At 42.8% G+C, this 18,451-nt stretch overlaps 1 protein-coding gene across 9 annotated transcripts in view; it reads left to right on the top strand.

The window, feature by feature from the left end:
* beta-Spec (spectrin beta chain) overlaps nucleotides 1–18,167 on the top strand; it is a 32,230-nt gene extending 14,063 nt beyond the window's left edge. For 2 of the 9 annotated variants that reach the window (XM_012368361.2, XM_067354763.1), the window contains exons 2-13: nucleotides 1,216–1,404; nucleotides 2,069–7,975; nucleotides 8,163–8,254; nucleotides 8,338–8,442; nucleotides 8,615–8,757; nucleotides 8,833–8,885; nucleotides 9,433–9,489; nucleotides 10,478–10,585; nucleotides 11,094–11,243; nucleotides 12,096–12,363; nucleotides 12,445–12,627; nucleotides 14,492–18,167. In XM_012368361.2, coding sequence (XP_012223784.2) covers nucleotides 1,269–1,404; nucleotides 2,069–7,975; nucleotides 8,163–8,254; nucleotides 8,338–8,442; nucleotides 8,615–8,757; nucleotides 8,833–8,885; nucleotides 9,433–9,489; nucleotides 10,478–10,585; nucleotides 11,094–11,243; nucleotides 12,096–12,363; nucleotides 12,445–12,627; nucleotides 14,492–14,495 — 7,206 coding nt within the window. In that variant the 5' untranslated portion in view covers nucleotides 1,216–1,268 and the 3' untranslated portion in view covers nucleotides 14,496–18,167. The remainder of the gene's footprint in view (nucleotides 1–1,215; nucleotides 1,405–2,068; nucleotides 7,976–8,162; nucleotides 8,255–8,337; nucleotides 8,443–8,614; nucleotides 8,758–8,832; nucleotides 8,886–9,432; nucleotides 9,490–10,477; nucleotides 10,586–11,093; nucleotides 11,244–12,095; nucleotides 12,364–12,444; nucleotides 12,628–14,491) is intronic. The other 7 variants (XR_010890156.1, XM_067354764.1, XM_067354765.1 and 4 more) reach the window with 7 other exon arrangements.
* Nucleotides 18,168–18,451: the final 284 nt, after the last annotated feature.

Genomic DNA, 18,451 nt, shown 5'->3' with positions numbered 1-18,451 from the left:
CACGATACTACCTTCTTGATATCCGGTGACCCCGCAAACTTAACGATTACGGCGGTGCAATTAGCCAGCGGCGGAGACACATTGATAAGGTCTGAACAAAAAATTGAAAACGTGGCAGAAGATGGATTCGCGCTCGGGACGATGCTTGCGACACAATAACTTCTTTACATTTTTATGACACGACGTTTTTAGAATTTGAAATCAACGGCGTCCTTCGCGGAATGGCACGATCGGGAAGAAGGTGAGAAGATTCCACGTGTAAAAGGAAAATGTGGAATAAAATTTTATCCTCTTCTCGGTTGTATCATTTGTCGCGCGGGGCGCCGTGCACACATGACGTGTGGGTGTTAATTTAAGGAAATATGTCTTATTAAATGTTCCAATAATAGATCTGACGTGTAAGATTTTTATTACACGATGATATCCATAAATAAGGCAGTAAAACTTATTTATCGCAGCTTTTCTCAAAACGGATTTGCGCGGTTATCATTATTTACTCTCAGATACTATGATTTTTGTGAAAGGACATATCTATATCGTACTGTAAGACTGTACACATACAGAATGCTGAAAAGGAAGCGTGCAAAAAGTTAAGAGTATGTTATTGAATTATTTCAGTAAGATTTAAGACTTGCTAAAATAGCTGTATTAAAAATTAAAAGTTGTGCTAAGGAAAAATTTACTTCATTAATCAAATAATAAATTATTGAATTTTTGATTTTTTTCATTTTTACACTGTGAGATGTGTACAATGCATTGCAGTCATTGAAGTTACGTGTTGCGTAACTTGTTTAAAGTCTTTTTATTGTTTACTTAATTATTAAGCATCGTTAGATCTGTCATACGCGCAAAAAGAAGATAAGATTACCATGCAATTCTTATCTGCACATAAAAATTGTCTAACACGGCAACGGGCTGACCGTAGCTCGCCAACGGCACGTTCCGTGCACCGCATTGTTGCTTACCATTGCGCTGCGTAGGCAACAAAAGGAAGAAATTCCTATGATTATTACGTTCTCATTTATTTTATGCGTGGTCTCACGCTTCCCGGACTTACGATCGAAGGTTTAAAAGAAACACAATGTTCGCGATAAAAATTTAATTTGTTTTCAGAAAACAAATTTTTTTTATTGAATGCCGAAAATAACTCGAAAGAATTTCTTCGACGATATTTTGACGCCGAGCAAACTGAATAATTCCTGCGATATTTTTCAGGTGCACCCTTTTTAAGGGTTAAGCAGAAGTGAGCTGTTGGTCCGATTGACAAAATGACGACCGACATCTCGGTGGTGCGCGGGGGTTGGGACCCTACGCTGCAGCAAGAGATTGTCGACGAGTACGAATACGACGGGGGAAACTCGAGCTCGAGACTTTTCGAACGCTCACGCATCAAGGCATTAGCTGGTACGAAACTTTGTCCAGAATTTTTTTTGATCGTTTCGCAAATTGATGTTTCATATGTGTAATCGTCTCTTATTACAATCGTTTTTTTTTTTTCCGAAAAGTAAAAGAAAGTTTGATCTATTAATTTTATAATAAATGTTCTATTTTATAATATTATTTCGTAATGAATGACGTTTAAAAATAAAACTGTAAGTCTCCATTAAAGTATTTTGCGTTAGAATCAACCAACCACATCCTTTTGATAATCGGTTGAAGAATTTGATAAACTCCAAGTAGTTGCTTTCAAGTAGTTGCTTCTCAGACTAGATTGAGTCGAGATATGTAACTGTGTGTTGAAATATGTGCATTACGTGAATCTGTTGGAAACATTATTAGTGTATATTTATAATTTACCAGACAACAGTAATGTCGATCGTTTAAAGATACTAAAAATGTGTTTGTGCTGCTGAATTTAAAGATGAATTATGATAAAGTTGTATTCGATCTTCGAGGTATAAATCTTACATTAATCATCCAAGGCTTATTTCTTAATTTTATCTTAATTATTATCGATATCGAATAACGTTTATTGCATAATTCTGTTATATCTGAAATTAAAATTGAGTTAATATGACGTGTTTTAATGAAACATTGACCGACATTAAAATTGCCGTGATTTTTTCAGGTGAGCGTGAATTAGTGCAAAAGAAGACTTTCCAGAAATGGGTCAACTCCCACTTAGTCCGATGCTCGTGCCGAATCGGCGATCTGTACGCCGATCTGCGGGACGGCAAGATGCTGATAAGGCTCTTGGAAATCCTGTCGGGTGAGCGCTTGCCGCGCCCCACCAAGGGCAAGATGCGCATCCATTGCTTGGAGAACGTGGACAAGGCTCTGCAATTCCTGCGCGAGCAGAGGGTGCATCTGGAGAACATGGGTTCCCACGACATCGTCGACGGGAATCCGCGTCTGAGTTTGGGTCTTATCTGGACGATAATCCTGCGATTCCAGATTCAGGACATCACGATCGAGGAGACGGACAATCAGGAGACCAAGTCCGCGAAAGACGCGCTACTGCTGTGGTGCCAGATGAAGACCGCGGGTTACCACAACGTGAACGTGAGGAACTTCACGACGTCGTGGCGGGACGGGCTGGCATTCAACGCGATCATCCACAAACACCGTCCGGACTTAATTCAATTCGATAAGCTCTCGAAATCGAACGCGATACACAATCTCAACAACGCGTTCAACGTCGCGGAGGACAAGCTCGGTCTCACGAAACTCCTGGACGCCGAGGACATCTTTGTCGATCATCCGGACGAGAAGTCCATCATAACGTACGTCGTCACGTACTACCATTACTTCTCGAAGATGAAGCAGGAAACTGTGCAGGGTAAGAGAATCGGCAAGGTGGTCGGCATCGCGATGGAGAACGACCGTATGATAAACGAATACGAGAGCCTTACCAGCGACCTGCTGCGCTGGATCGAGGCGACGATCGAGGCGCTCGGCGATCGCAGGTTCGCGAACTCTCTGGTGGGCGTGCAGTCGCAGCTCTCGCAATTCTCCAACTACCGCACGGTGGAGAAGCCGCCGAAATTCGTGGAGAAGGGCAATCTCGAGGTGCTGCTGTTCACTCTGCAGTCGAAGATGCGCGCGAACAATCAAAAACCGTACACGCCGAAGGAGGGCAAGATGATATCCGACATCAACAAAGCTTGGGAGAGGCTGGAGAAGGCTGAACACGAGCGGGAATTGGCTCTTCGCGAGGAACTGATTCGGCAAGAGAAGTTGGAGCAGCTGGCAGCTAGATTCAACCGCAAGGCCAGCATGCGTGAGACATGGCTGTCGGAGAATCAACGACTGGTGGCGCAGGACAACTTCGGCTTCGATCTCGCCGCCGTGGAAGCCGCCGCCAAGAAGCACGAGGCTATAGAGACCGATATATTCGCTTACGAGGAGCGCGTGCAGGCCGTTATGGCGGTCTCCCAGGAGCTCGAGGCGGAAAACTATCACGACATCGAGCGCATTAACGCTCGCAAGGACAACGTCCTGCGACTGTGGAACTATCTTCTCGAATTGCTCCGCGCTAGGCGGATGCGATTGGAATTGTCGCTGCAGCTGCAACAGAACTTCCAGGAGATGCTGTACATTCTCGACAGCATGGAGGAGATCAAGATGCGATTGCTGACGGACGATTACGGCAAGCATCTCATGGGCGTGGAGGATCTTCTGCAGAAGCACTCTCTTGTCGAGGCGGATATCAACGTCCTCGGCGAGAGAGTCAAAGCCGTCGTGCAACAGAGCCAGAGATTCCTAGAGCATGGAGACGGCTATCGACCGTGTGACCCGGCCATCATCGTCGAACGCGTGCAACAACTGGAGAACGCGTACGCCGAACTGGTCCGGCTGGCGATCGAGCGTCGTACCAGGCTCGAGGAGTCTCGGAAACTCTGGCAATTCTACTGGGATATGGCGGACGAGGAGAATTGGATAAAGGAGAAGGAGCAAATTGTATCGACGGGCGACATCGGCCACGATCTCACCACCATCAATCTGCTGCTCTCCAAGCACAAGGCACTGGAGAACGAGATACAGTCGCACGAGCCGCAGCTGATGACTGTCGCCGCGGTCGGCGACGAGCTGGTTCGCCAGCAGCATTTCGGCTCGGATCGCATCCGAGAGAGGCTTCAGGAGATCCTCGCCATGTGGAACCATCTGCTGGATCTCGCGGCTTTCCGAAGAAAGCGACTCGAGGAGGCGGTCGACTATCACCAGCTCTTCGCGGACGCGGATGATATAGATATCTGGATGCTGGATACTCTGCGACTCGTTTCATCGGAGGACGTCGGCAGAGACGAGGCGAACGTGCAGTCGTTGCTGAAGAAACACAAGGACGTAACGGACGAGCTCAAGAACTACGCCGCGACTATCGAGCAGCTTCACCAGCAGGCATCCTCTCTGGGCGAGCAAGATGCCAAGTCGCCGGAGGTTCTGGAGAGGCTGACTTCGATAGACAACAGGTACAAGGAGCTTCTCGAGCTCGCCAAGCTACGGAAGCAGCGGCTGTTGGACGCCTTGTCGTTGTACAAGGTGTTCAGCGAGACCGACGGAGTCGAGCAGTGGATCGGCGAGAAGAACAGGATGCTGGACACAATGGTGCCCGCCAAGGATATCGAGGACGTCGAGATCATGAAGCACCGCTACAACGGTTTCGAGAAGGAGATGAACGCGAACGCGTCCCGCGTCGCCGTCGTCAATCAACTTGCCAGGCAGCTGCTTCACGTCGAGCACCCGAACTCGGAACAGATAATCGCGCGGCAGAACGAGCTGAATCAGAAGTGGGCCGAGCTGCGCGAGAAGGCGGAGGGCAAGCGCGAGGAACTCAACTCCGCGCACGGCGTGCAGACATTCCACATCGAGTGTCGCGAGACCGTGTCGTGGATCGAGGACAAGAAGCGAATTCTCCAGCAAACCGACAGCCTGGAGATGGATCTGACCGGCGTGATGACGCTGCAGCGCAGACTGAGCGGCATGGAGCGCGATCTGGCAGCGATCCAGGCGAAGCTGGACGCACTGGAGAAGGAAGCGGAGATCATACAGAAAGAACATCCGGAAGAGGCGGCCGTGATACGCGAGAGGATCGCGCAGATCCATCTGATCTGGGAGCAACTGACGCAGATGCTGAAAGAGCGCGACGCGAAGCTCGAGGAGGCTGGCGACCTCCATCGATTCCTGCGCGATCTCGATCACTTCCAGACGTGGCTCACGAAGACGCAGACCGACGTTGCCAGCGAGGACACGCCGACCAGTCTCGCCGATGCCGAGAAGCTTCTCACGCAGCATCAGAATATCAAGGAGGAGATCGACAATTACACCGACGATTATCAGAAGATGATGGAGTACGGCGAGCGGCTGACGTCGGAGGCTGGCGACGGCGACACGCAGTACATGTTCCTGCGCGAGCGGCTCAACGCGCTCAAGATGGGCTGGGAGGAGTTACATCAGATGTGGGTGAATCGTCAGAACCTGCTGTCCAACTCTCTGAATCTGCAGGTGTTCGATCGCGACGCGCGCCAAGCGGAAGTGCTGCTGTCGCAGCAGGAGCACATCCTCGCCAAGGACGAGACACCGGCGAATTTCGAGCAAGCGGAGCACATGATCAAGCGACACGAGGCTTTCATGACCACCATGGACGCGAACGACGAGAAGATCAATTCCGTCGTGCAGTTCGCCGGACGTTTGGTCGATGAGGGACACTTCGCAGCCGACAAGGTGAAGAAGAAGGCCGAGAACATCAATGATCGTCGACGAATCAATCGCGATAAGGCGAATCAGCTTATGGAGAAGCTCAAGGATCAGCTTCAGCTGCAGATGTTCCTGCAGGATTGCGAGGAGCTCGGCGAATGGGTGCAGGAGAAACATATCACCGCTCAGGACGAGACTTACAGAAGCGCGAAGACCATTCACAGCAAGTGGACTCGTCATCAAGCATTCGAGGCGGAAATCGCGAGCAACAAGGACCGCCTGCAGCAGTTGCAGCAGGCCGCGGACGAGTTGATACAGCAGAAGCCGGACCTCGCCGAGATCATCAAGCCGAAGGTGACCGAACTGGCGGAACAATTCGTCGAGCTGGAGACAACGACGCACGACAAGGGCGAGAGACTGTTCGACGCGAATCGCGAAGTATTGATACATCAGACTTGCGACGACATCGATTCCTGGATGAACGAGCTGGAAAAGCAGATAGAAAGCACGGACACCGGCTCCGATCTGGCGTCGGTGAACATACTCATGCAGAAGCAACAGATGATCGAGACGCAAATGGCGGTGAAAGCGAAACAGGTGACCGAATTGGACAAACAGGCGGAACACCTGCAGCGCACCGTGCCCGACGACAAGATGGAAGAGATCAAGTGCAAGAAAGAGAAGGTCGCCCAGAGATTCGCGCAGCTCAAAGCGCCGCTGATCGATCGCCAGCGGCATCTCGAGAAGAAGAAAGAGGCCTTCCAGTTCCGGCGCGACGTCGAAGACGAGAAGCTGTGGATCGCGGAAAAGATACCGCAGGCGACCAGCCCCGAATACGGCAACTCGCTGTTTAACGTTCACATGTTGAAGAAGAAGAATCAGTCGTTGCGCACGGAAATCGAGAACCACGAGCCGAGAATCAATCTTGTGTGCAACAACGGGCAGAAACTGATCGACGAGGGACACGAGGACAGCCCCGAGTTCCAGAAACTGATATCCGAACTGACGGAGAAATGGCGCGAGCTGAATCACGCGGTCGACGACAGGAACAAACATCTGCTGCAGAACGAGAAGGCGCAGCAATACTTCTTCGACGCCACCGAGGCGGAGTCGTGGATGAGCGAGCAGGAGCTCTACATGATGGTCGAAGATCGCGGCAAGGACGAGATTTCCGCCCAAAATCTGATGAAGAAGCACGAATCGCTGGAGCACGCGGTGGACGATTACGCGGACACGATCCGCCAGCTCGGCGAGACCGCTCGGCAGCTCATAAACGATCAGCATCCGCTGGCCGATCAGATCTCCGTGAAGCAATCGCAGGTGGACAAACTGTACGCCGGCTTGAAAGATCTGGCGGGTGAGCGACGCGCCAAATTAGACGAGGCGCTGCAGCTGTTCATGCTGAATCGAGAGGTCGACGATCTCGAGCAATGGATCCAGGAAAGGGAACTGGTTGCCGGCAGCCACGAGCTAGGTCAGGATTACGATCACGTGACTCTGCTGTGGGAGAGATTCAAGGAATTCGCCCGCGACACCGAGGCGATCGGTTCCGAGCGGGTGGAGGCTGTGAACGGCATCGCCGATTCGCTGATCGCCACCGGGCATTCCGACGCGGCGACGATCGCCGAATGGAAAGACGGGCTGAACGAGGTCTGGCAAGATCTGCTCGAGCTAATCGAGACCCGCACGCAGATGCTGGTGGCCAGTCGCGAGCTGCACAAGTTCTTCCACGATTGCAAGGATGTTCTCAGCAGAATCCTGGAGAAGCAGAACGCCATGTCGGACGAGCTTGGCCGCGACGCCGGCTCGGTGTCGGCCCTCCAACGTAAGCACGCTAACTTCATCCAAGACTTGACCACATTGCAGAGCCAGGTTACGCAGATCGAAGAAGAATCCGCCAAACTGCAAGCCAGCTACGCCGGCGATAAAGCGCGGGAAATCACGAATCGTGAGGCCGAGGTCGTGGCGGCGTGGAACAATCTGCAATCGCTGTGCGACGGTAGGCGAACCAAATTGGAGGACACCGGCGATCTCTTCAGATTCTTCAACATGGTTCGGACTCTGATGATCTGGATGGACGATGTCGTACGTCAGATGAACACGTCCGAGAAACCGCGCGACGTCGCCGGCGTCGAATTACTCATGAACAATCATCAAAGCTTGAAGGCGGAAATCGACGCCAGGGAGGATAATCTAATGGCGTGCATTAATCTCGGCAAGGATTTACTCGCTAGAAATCATTACGCTAGCGTGCAGATAAAGGAAAAACTTGCAGCACTGACCGATCACAGAAACGCGCTGTTGCACCGATGGGAGGAACGTTGGGAGAACTTGCAGCTCAGTAAGTTACCCGAAAATATATTTCCATTTTATAGTTGTCATGTAACTTAATTCTCAAATTATTATATTATATTTTTTTTAATCTTTGAAACACGGTAAACTAAGAAATTAATAAGGTGCAAAATTCAATAATACACTGTATTTAATATTTCATATTTATTATATCTAATATTTAATACTTGCCACAGTTCTGGAAGTCTATCAATTTGCTCGAGATGCGGCGGTTGCTGAAGCATGGTTAATTGCTCAAGAACCATATCTTATGAGCCAGGAACTCGGTGTAAGTAATGATTTTTGGGTGTAAATTTAAAATCTTTCAATTGTGTGAATAAATGTCTTTAAAAAAAATTGCAATTTCTGCAGCACACTATCGACGAAGTTGAAAATTTGATCAAGAAACACGAGGCTTTCGAAAAATCGGCAGCTGCGCAAGAAGAAAGGTTTAGTGCCTTGCACCGACTTACTACTGTAAGTAGCTACATAGTTTCTTCATAATTAAGAAAGGTTATAACAAAAATTTTTCAAAAATCTCAGAACTTTCTATCGTAATGCAAACATGCTATTTAAATGCTCAGAATTGCTGTGCAGTCATTACGGTTTTGATATGCAAAAATTAATACTTTCCGTCTTCTTAACGCAGTTCGAGCTGAAAGAATTGAAACGACGGGAGCAAGAAAGAGAGGAAGAGGAAAGACGCAAGAAGGAAGAGGCGGCAGCGGCGGAAGCCGCACGTTTGGCCAAGGCAACGCCCGTCACTAGTCCAGACGAACCACCTAGCGAAAGGTAATGCATAAATATCTTATCGTGAATATATTTTACGATGACACAAATCTATTCATGAACGTATTTCGTTTGCAGAGCTGAAACCGACGGAGCAACGAGCGGTGAACGCGGAGAAGACGAGGGACACGGTAATACAACTGCATTTAACGATTATGTTTTGGGTTTACTAATCGAAACTATAATGACTTTTCACGCATCTAATTCTACGATTTTGCATTCTGTTTGATGATGCTAATATTGAGTAACGCGGTATTTAACGCACATTATTTAGAATATAAATGTCGAGTGCTTTTTTCTAACGAGTAATAGTGTTCGCACAGTTGTTGACTCGGCGTGCTAACGATTGCGGACGATAGTAATCTCGTAAACTGAAAGGGATTGAAAAGCAGATCAAGTTTAGTATATCAATGTTATTTCTTACGATCTAATAATTCTAATTCTTCTAATAATCGATACACAGCGTGAAATCTTGCTTTTGACGTAAAGTTTAACTCTGTCGACTGGTCATTACGAACATGGTTGTTTGAGTAAGCATGACATCGCTAACAGCACGTTTATTTTTGCCTTCTCCCGCCCATGCCGAAATCTACTCCGATCCTTGTCTAATCCGTCGTCCGTGTCATCCCGTGTCTCCGAAATGCACCCTAAATGCGACACGGATTGCACGAACTACAGTGGCACATCGCAAGGCTTCCACACGTACACCACAGCCTCAAGACAAGCCCAAGGAAGGTGAGTGTTACGTGATACGCATAAAGTCTTGTCGAAACGTAAGGGTTAACTTCTCTCTCTCTCTCTCTCTACAAACTTTCCGTAGTCTCGATCATATATTATTGTACAGGTTCTTATAGTTTTTCGAACTGGTGACGGATGGATAATGGATGATCGAATCACATCTTCATAGCAGTACTTAACGATCTTTGCTCATCGAATTCACGTTAAATCACACACGCTAACTTTACATCTTTCAGCTCGTCGCACTTATCGCGCCTCTCACCTACACAAATCACTGTTCATTTGCTCCTATTAATTTTTTCTCTAACAGGTGGCGGCCGTTACTTTGCGCAAGATGCTCCCTTCTTCATTTATCACGAGTCGCCTGGCATTTCAGTCATTTCGTGCGAATCGAGTATTTCGAATAACATACATGATATATATTTTATATGCACATGATACAGGAATAACTTTTTATACACATTAGGATACGTCGAGCGACATTCTAATTATAATTGTCATACTAACCCGTTGCGCACCATTTTATTCATACTGCTGATCTGGTATGTACATATTGGAATTATATTGCATTTCATTTTGCCCGTCGATTACGTTAACCCACGTAGAAAGGCAATGCCTAAAATACCTCGTTGAAAGGTAAGCGCACACGGAATCTTCATCATTCTAGAAACACGAATTTATGTTCTGTTCATTTGTGTACGTGTATAAATTTATTCAAAAATATTCGTCTAATATATACTTACATCGTCACGAATTATATTATCGTTATAAAATCATCAGGCTCATGTGATTAATTGTACAATGATTTCGGCGAAATTTTTCATTTCCGTTTCGACAATGGTTTTTGACTCAAAGACACGCCTTCGCGTTATTAATGATTAAAATAATCGGTACTGGTATAATTGTGTACATAAACGTGCGTCTAACATTATAAGATTTATACCTGAGTAATATATAGCATGATTTTGTGATTGGTGTGGTGTAGTGCATGCACAAAAACCTAGACAACTGTCTTTCCGGGAAGGAGGAGGGACTTCGCCTGTCGCACCAATCTCTGCCAAAACTCCGCCGCATGGTCCTCGCACACCGACAAGTAAGTGTTCGCAAGTGGTGTGCTCAAATTATACGTTGTAAAATTGTTTGTCAATACTTATCAATCGCGATTAGTTCTTTCACGCAGACTGTGTATTTAATGAAAGGTTCAGTTATAAACGAGAATTCTCAAATATTTAGCCGAAATAGAGTAAGCGAAGTTGGACAGTAAACTTTTACAAATCACAAGATTTCGTAAACCAAACTTTTCTCCATACGATTATTTTGTAATTATAACTCTCGCGATGAATTGAATTTCCTCTATTTGTTACATTTCGTTCGACAAGCTCATTTCGCTCATTTGACATCTGCATGAGCATGTTGCATGAGTATCCTCGTATATATTCTGTGTACATAGTTGGAGGGCACGGAAAAAAGTAATAGCATATTGGATGTCAGGACTGTTAGCGAGAAATTGTTTACCTGATGAATTCTCTGCTACAAGCTAGGTGTCAGGGTACAGAGTAAGTAGCTAATAAATGTTATGTGTGTTGCGTTACGTCGTTAAGCCCCGAAAGGAAGCGGCTCCGAGTCTGCTTTAAGGCGTAAGGAACGCAGCCGCAGCAAGTCGCCGTTCAGGAGCTTCCGCTGGAGAAAGTCCGCCAAGTCGCCGAGCTTAGATCGCAGTGGCGTGAGTGATGATGAGCATAGTATTCCCGGTGAGTGAAGACAAAGAGACTTACGGCGATCAAACGGTAGTTTAGATCTTACATGTTTTGTGCTCGTTCGACGTCGGATGTATTTTCTGTTTATTTTTTTTTTTTCTATTTACACAATTCTGTGTTACTCTGCAATTCTTTGTAGCAGCTTCCATTTACAGCCGAGACGTCGAAGTATAAGAAACGAACTCGTATGACACCTTGCAATAAATAACGCTCCTATTCGAGAAATATGATATTCGATAACATTTCTTCATGTATTCGAATTTTGTATTTTGTGAATTTTGGAATTACAAATTGCTATCGAAATCATCGTTATTGGATATTCAGGCGGAAGCTCAGGTCTTTCATCATTTGTATTCGACAACTAATTGCTTCACTAATTGATCATGCTTCACTTTCAGTTATACTTTAAGCGCGCAAAGGTTCCTAATGATTACTTCATCGATATACTGTATTAAAGAAGTGAGCTGCGATAATTATATGTTTTCCATTGGCCTTGAATGTAACTAACGAAGGGATGGATAATTGGGGATGATATTTTGGTTGCAAACGCTGTTACAAACACGAATCAGCGTTCATCGATTGTCGAGGAGCTCGCAAATATCCTCTTAATTGAAGCATAACGGAGAGTTGGTGAAGTCGATAAGATTTGGACGGCGATATTCTATTAAGCGCATGTTGTGACTAACTCTCGTAATAATAATAAATCATTGATTATTTTCAGCTTTTATCATCTGCGCAAAGTAAGGAATGCAGGCAGGCGTTATTGCTCTTTTATACAATTCATAATGCATTTCGTAGAAAATCGCTCCGAATGGCGGATAATAGCAGTTCTGTTACATTTTGCAGAACAACGAAGTCCGAGCGACGACGAGTTCGAGGGGCCGTTGCAGCGGAAGCACGAGTGGGAAAGTACGACGAAGAAGGCGTCCAACCGATCCTGGGACAAGGTGTACATGGTCGTACGCGGACAGAACTTATGTGTATATAAAGACCAGAAGTCGTACAAAGCTTCGCCCGATCAAGCGTACAAAGGAGAGGCTCCTCTCGACTTGCGAGGCGCGACTATTACTGTAGCGAGTGATTACACTAAGAAGAAACATGTCTTCCGAGTCAAGTCAGTGCTGAGTGCAGACCTCATGTCAGCTAACAACAGTCGATTGACGTAAATGTAAATCGCTCCTCCCTTCTTTCGTAGGTCGCAAAGCGGATCCGACTTCCTGTTCCAGGCCAAAGACGACGCCGAAATGAACGACTGGGTGTCCGTGCTAAATCAAGCGGCGCAAGGAACATCAGGCGCCGGCACATCAAGGGCCCACACTTTGCCCGCTCCGACACAAGCCGAAACTAAGCGGCGTAGTTTCTTCACTCTCAAGAAAAAGTAAGTGTTGATTGGGAGATTTTGTTAACGTAACGCCAAGAAATTTAAGATAATGTGGACACTCTCGATCAGTGGCGCGAGATTTTCAAGTAAAACCAAAGAGTTTCTGTAGGTTTTACAGAGTTCGCGAATGAGATATTCTTATATTGTAATAACATTATAGATCCATAATTGACTTTTAACAATATTACGAATATTTATATTATAAATATGAATTATTGAGTTTTGCAGCATTTCCAATCAAGACGCGTACTACTATTGTACATAAGGTGTGCCTGTTATTTTATTATTATTTTGCTTCATCCTTTTTGAACATGTCCCAGTGAATCTAATAGAGAATATTCTGTTAGCAATAAAACAATTATGCATTTATCATCTTCCATTACTTTACATATTTTTAACAATATCTCCTCACATTCTGTACTCCTTACATTCCCGTCGGCAGCACTAACTTTTCTAAAAATAATGTCCTTCTTGGTCTTCGACTCATCACTTCAAGGTGTTATTTTAATCGAACAGTAAATGATAATCGATATCTCATCGTGGCTATCATAGACGTCATTATTCATCGTCATTATCATTCACGAGTGACGGACGATCCGTCTTTTGCAAACCGAGAGAGATACCCTCACTCCTCCAAACGAAATGCACTTCATCGACCCTATCGTATTCGATCATATTGCATTTATCATATTTTAGAAAAGCCAAAAAGTAGAAAGCGAAACCAATGAACGTATGAAACAGTACACAATTGGAACAACATTTAGAAATGCGGTGAGTCGCACATCCTAGACATCATTTTACCGTCGTAACTACTGCACGATTAATCTCGATCATTCCAATTTTTTTTTTACATTTTTTTATTTAGTTATGATTAGCTTCTGGAAAATACAACAGGAATGTTCTTCCAATTGTGAATGCGGAATGATTACGTGAAACAAGAGAGATTTGGATGTGTAGAGCTTTCTGTGTTTCATATGCAGCTAAAAGAGATCGCGTCATTGCAGAAACAATCTGAGAAATTCTTTTTATTACGCAAAACTCTGCAGATTTTACAGATCAAGATTCTCATACAGTAACGATAGAGTTTTATGTGAGACACAATTGTTCTCTACGCCATACAGGTGCTTGTTATATTCGCATAATCTATCGCTTTTATTTACTTTTTTTTTTTTTTTTTTTTTTTTTTTTGCATAAGATAGTGTGCTATGTAGATATTCAGATCACTGTGTATTATTGTTCAATTCTATATTGTAGCTATATATTTTTCATCACTGCTTCTGACATCGTCATTTATTCTTCACGCTTTTTCTGCTATCAGAATATTCCCAGGAATTTTATCGTAGAGATAACGCACACGCGTCTATTTCGGATGCGTGCGAGACACGTATTTTACGTGTTGCGGTTCCTTGAAGACGGAGCGCTTGATATTTCTATTAGATTATAAATGATATAATTTTTACGATGCGTTGATTGTTGGTAGTAATTCCTTGGTAACGTATGTGTTTCATGAATAATGTATAAACGCATAAGAGCTACAATCGTTGAAATAGGACAAGTACGGTGTATACTTTTCTTTTCCAGTAATTTTATTCTAATCTAAATTTTAATTTTGCTAATATTATAAATTTGATTTCGCAACTTCTCAAATATGATTCTGGGAAATTGTAAAGCGCATCTTCATGATTTACCAAAGTCTTAGCTGATTTCCTGTAAATATATCCCTTTCTCTTGTAATCTCGCCATTGTATATATGGTATATACTGAATTGTAAAACAAGAACGGTAATTGGAAATGGCAGTTATAGAAATGGATTGTGCCAGCGATGAAATACTCATCACCTTTCACGTTTGCTAATTTTCAGCTAAACTGGAGCAGTGAAGTACGGCGTAAGCCGCTCGTAATGCGTCTGCACAACATCGTGTTTATGAGAAATGTTTCGTCGCTCTACATGGTTAAAGCAACGCTAATATAAAATTAGAAGACATGGCCACATGGTGTTATGAAATAAATTGAAGGATTGAACGGGTCTTTGAAAACGCCTACGTTCGAAGAACGGAGATATTTAACGGTTATATATGTTGATATTTACAAGTGTAGGCTATTGAAAGTCTAATTAAATTAGTTCTTCAATGAATTTTGGACACTTTGCAATATCGCTAGTTGAAGAACATGCGAGACATTTCATGTCCCACGTTAGCGTGATCAGACTTTTGACATGGGATTTAATTCGGTCACATTTGCGTGTATACATTAAGTCATGTATTCAAGTGCACGATCATTTCCTCTTGTCATTCGATGAAACAAACGATGTCTTCTTTACAAAATATTCTATAAGTTTCCGCAAAAACCTGTTTTTACATTGAGAGGAAAAAAACACTTCGTCCAACAGAAGACAAGCTTAATCCGTTGGGTTTGCAAAGAACGTAGGTTGGAGGAGATATATCTTAATCACGGTTTATAACGACGTATAATTACTCTACACGATGATCTCGGATTTATGACGAGTTGATTTTAACGCATTTTGCATTGCATTTTATTGCCGATTCTCGTGTTATTGAAGAGATATAGTCTCCAGCGATGTTGAAAGGAGGACGAGAACGATTCCAGCCGTGTCGGTTGCTTAGGATATATCACTTTCATTATTCATATTATTGCAACGCAGTATTTTACTTCTTTTCTTGCAAACGTGTCGGTTTGCGTTTAAATGACTGCCATATATTTTAAGAACCACACTAACTTGGGACATAATATTATATAAACTAGCTTTTAACAAATTGTTATGCAGCGCCCTAAGGAAAAATCGCATTGAAGAATTATAAAGAAAATGTAATAACTAACAAGAGAGTTTCCCCCTACCCTTATATGAATCCCAAAATATCACAATTCTCTGCAGAATTGAAAGAGTATTTAAAATTCTTAAACTCGTGCAAATGATACAGTTTGTGTCAAGTGAGCGCTTACGGTAAATCATTATAGCCGTGTTATATCACTGTCGCAAATCACTTTGTAACTCACTTGATATCAACTTGACATTTGGCGTGACGCGCGGACTATATATTACTCTTTTGTAATTGTTAACTCTTTTTTTTTTTTTAAATATTTATCACGTTCTTATCATCTTATTTCCTAGAGTATAAGTCTCTATTGTGAAGTTGTCAGAGCTCTTTTGCTTCGAAATTTTTTAGTTTAGCGTACCTTGGAAATTATAATGGTTTTACGAGAGAATTTTACAGACAATTTTATTCGTTTTCCCAACTCAATGCGACTCGACCAAACTCGATCCGATATACTTTGTCTCTTGGGAATGTAAGTCTTTTTTAGCGATAGCGTCTTCTGACTCATGTTTCAATATTTGGAATGTCTAAGTTTTCGTAATGTAATCGCATCGTCAACTAAGCTTATTCAAAAACTTGTATATACGGAGCAATTATACACGCATTATGCCCGCGAGAATAATTCTAATCAAAATGGTCATACACGTGCTTTTATAATTTTATGCATGTGCATTTAGTGAAAACATTGAATATCAGAGTCGCATTGCTAAATAACACAACATTTGGTATGTCATAGCTATGTGTTTTATATATAAATATATCTATAAATATATAAATACAGAACGATAAAAAGAACATTAAATTATAAGAAATAAAAATTATTATAATAGATAATATATATATATATATATATATATATATATATATATATATATATATATATATATATAATAATTGTCGAATTAACATGGTAGTTCTTTTCATTTTTAAAACGTTTTTCCCCCTCCCCCCATATTTCAACAGAGAAAACGTTAGATCAATTTTAGAAATGTCATTATCAATACGATTGTTAGCAAAATTAAACGGATATTTCTTAGGATATCAAAGAATGTATTTGATTACCGGGGATGCTTTTTAAAACGAAAAGAACTTGCGATGTGTATCATTAAATACTCGCTAAAATTAAATTTGGTTGTATCTTTCAGGCTTGTTATTCTCGATACGTTAGAATGCAGATATGACACGGCATTTCTCTGACGAAAGAAGTAACTTTTCTTTGTATCTAACGCTATATGAATATCATATAATTCGCTTTATTAATTCCTTCTTGTAAAACGAATTAATACTCTCACTTCCTTATCATCGTTATCGCGCAAGACATGACAATGTACGCACTGATTACTTTATCGTCCAACTTCATTAAGATTAACGTGTAATTTTTTAATGTGCCTTTTTATAGCTTCATTGGGAAATAAAATGCGATACGTATCAAGCGTAGTTGGTGCCAGCAAAATGATCGTAGTATTCGACGAAAATAACAACAACAACAACATACACGCTCGTAAAATGAGAAAGTGAAGATCTACTCTCCCGATTTTTTCCATCCATTACGAGTTAATCGCCTGCAGACAATCGAACCAGTTGCGCCTGAGAGCATTTCACGTGAACAATTTGCCAGGAATATGCGACGTCGACGCGTGATAATAGCCAGTCGTCGCAAAGTTTTGTGTTCGCGGGATTAGTTCGCGTTAAATACCAATCGAGGATACGCGCGAGTACGTTTGGCGCGTGGCAGTACACGCTGCAGTTTCTATTTTCTACTGTATCGATTTGCACACTGCTGTAGAGGAACTTAAAAGCGACGTGCACGTCCTAGTTGCGTCTATTGTAAATCAAAGTAAACAAGCTCGCCTGAAAAACAATTCTCTCGCGCGAGTCTCGAACAATAGAATTCACCGGAATATCTGCGAAGGAAAGTGCGTTTCCATTTTTTTTTCTTGCACTTTCCGAAGAATGGAAACTAAACCAATGACGTAATCGTTGCGACGCGATAATATCTGCATACTTCGGCTTCCTATATAATCAATCGCTTATCAACTTATCGTTTTTCGAATGAGGTAAGATACGCCTGGAACGTACACTCCATTTCGATCTAATCGAATTCATCATTTTAGAAAGAAAATTATTCTGAAATCCTTATCTTTCACGTGAAAGACTGTAGAACTATTTATAAAGAATTTTTGCCATGGCTACTTTAGATAAAACACAAAAAGATAGCACGCATGTCTTAAAGATATCTAGAAAATATTTAAAAACTTTAACCATCTTTTAGATGTTTTTCAGGTGTCTTTTGACATGCGTGTCTGATATTGCGTGTTATATTTTTCAATGTTTTTGTTAATTAAAAAGAAAAGTTAAAACTGATGTATTTTCCACATTCTTAGAGTAAAACCCTTTCTGAAATGAATGATTCTGTCAAATAACAGATGACGAGGCTGTTCTTGCTTTCTCCATGCGACGACTCTATCGATGAATAACCAACTCTGACACGCGCTAATCGCGTTAGTGCAATATGGACATCACGGAGAAAAGAGTTCAATCTGCGAACCGTGTAATTTTAATTACACCGATGTGTACTGCGCCTCTAACAAACAATCGTTGAAGAAGCGACGCAATTATGTGAAATTTTAAACTTTTGTGCGGAGTTTTTCCGTTTTGTACTTTTAACTATCTTCTATAAATCTAACAAATCTATGAGCTCTATATTACTTGCATTTATAATTATACTGAATATCCCAAAAGCGATATATTTCTATCATTCTAATTATTAATTTAATTAAATATTGATTTATAAGCAAAATTGAGAATTATGGAAGTTCTTGGCAAATTTTTTTTTTTTTTTTATCTATTCAAGTACCAAAAACGCAAAATATTTATGTTTAATTAAAATTTGCTGTTGTAGAATTTTGTTTTGCAATTTAATTAGTAAAGATAAAATGTTAACGGCGAGATTGAACCGCGTTTAGCGTCGATTATACGTCACGGAC

Source organism: Linepithema humile, chromosome 5, assembly GCF_040581485.1.
Source record: "Linepithema humile isolate Giens D197 chromosome 5, Lhum_UNIL_v1.0, whole genome shotgun sequence".
In the NCBI taxonomy this organism is placed as follows: Eukaryota; Metazoa; Arthropoda; class Insecta; order Hymenoptera; family Formicidae; genus Linepithema; species Linepithema humile.
This window is presented reverse-complemented; position numbering and strand designations above follow the sequence as displayed.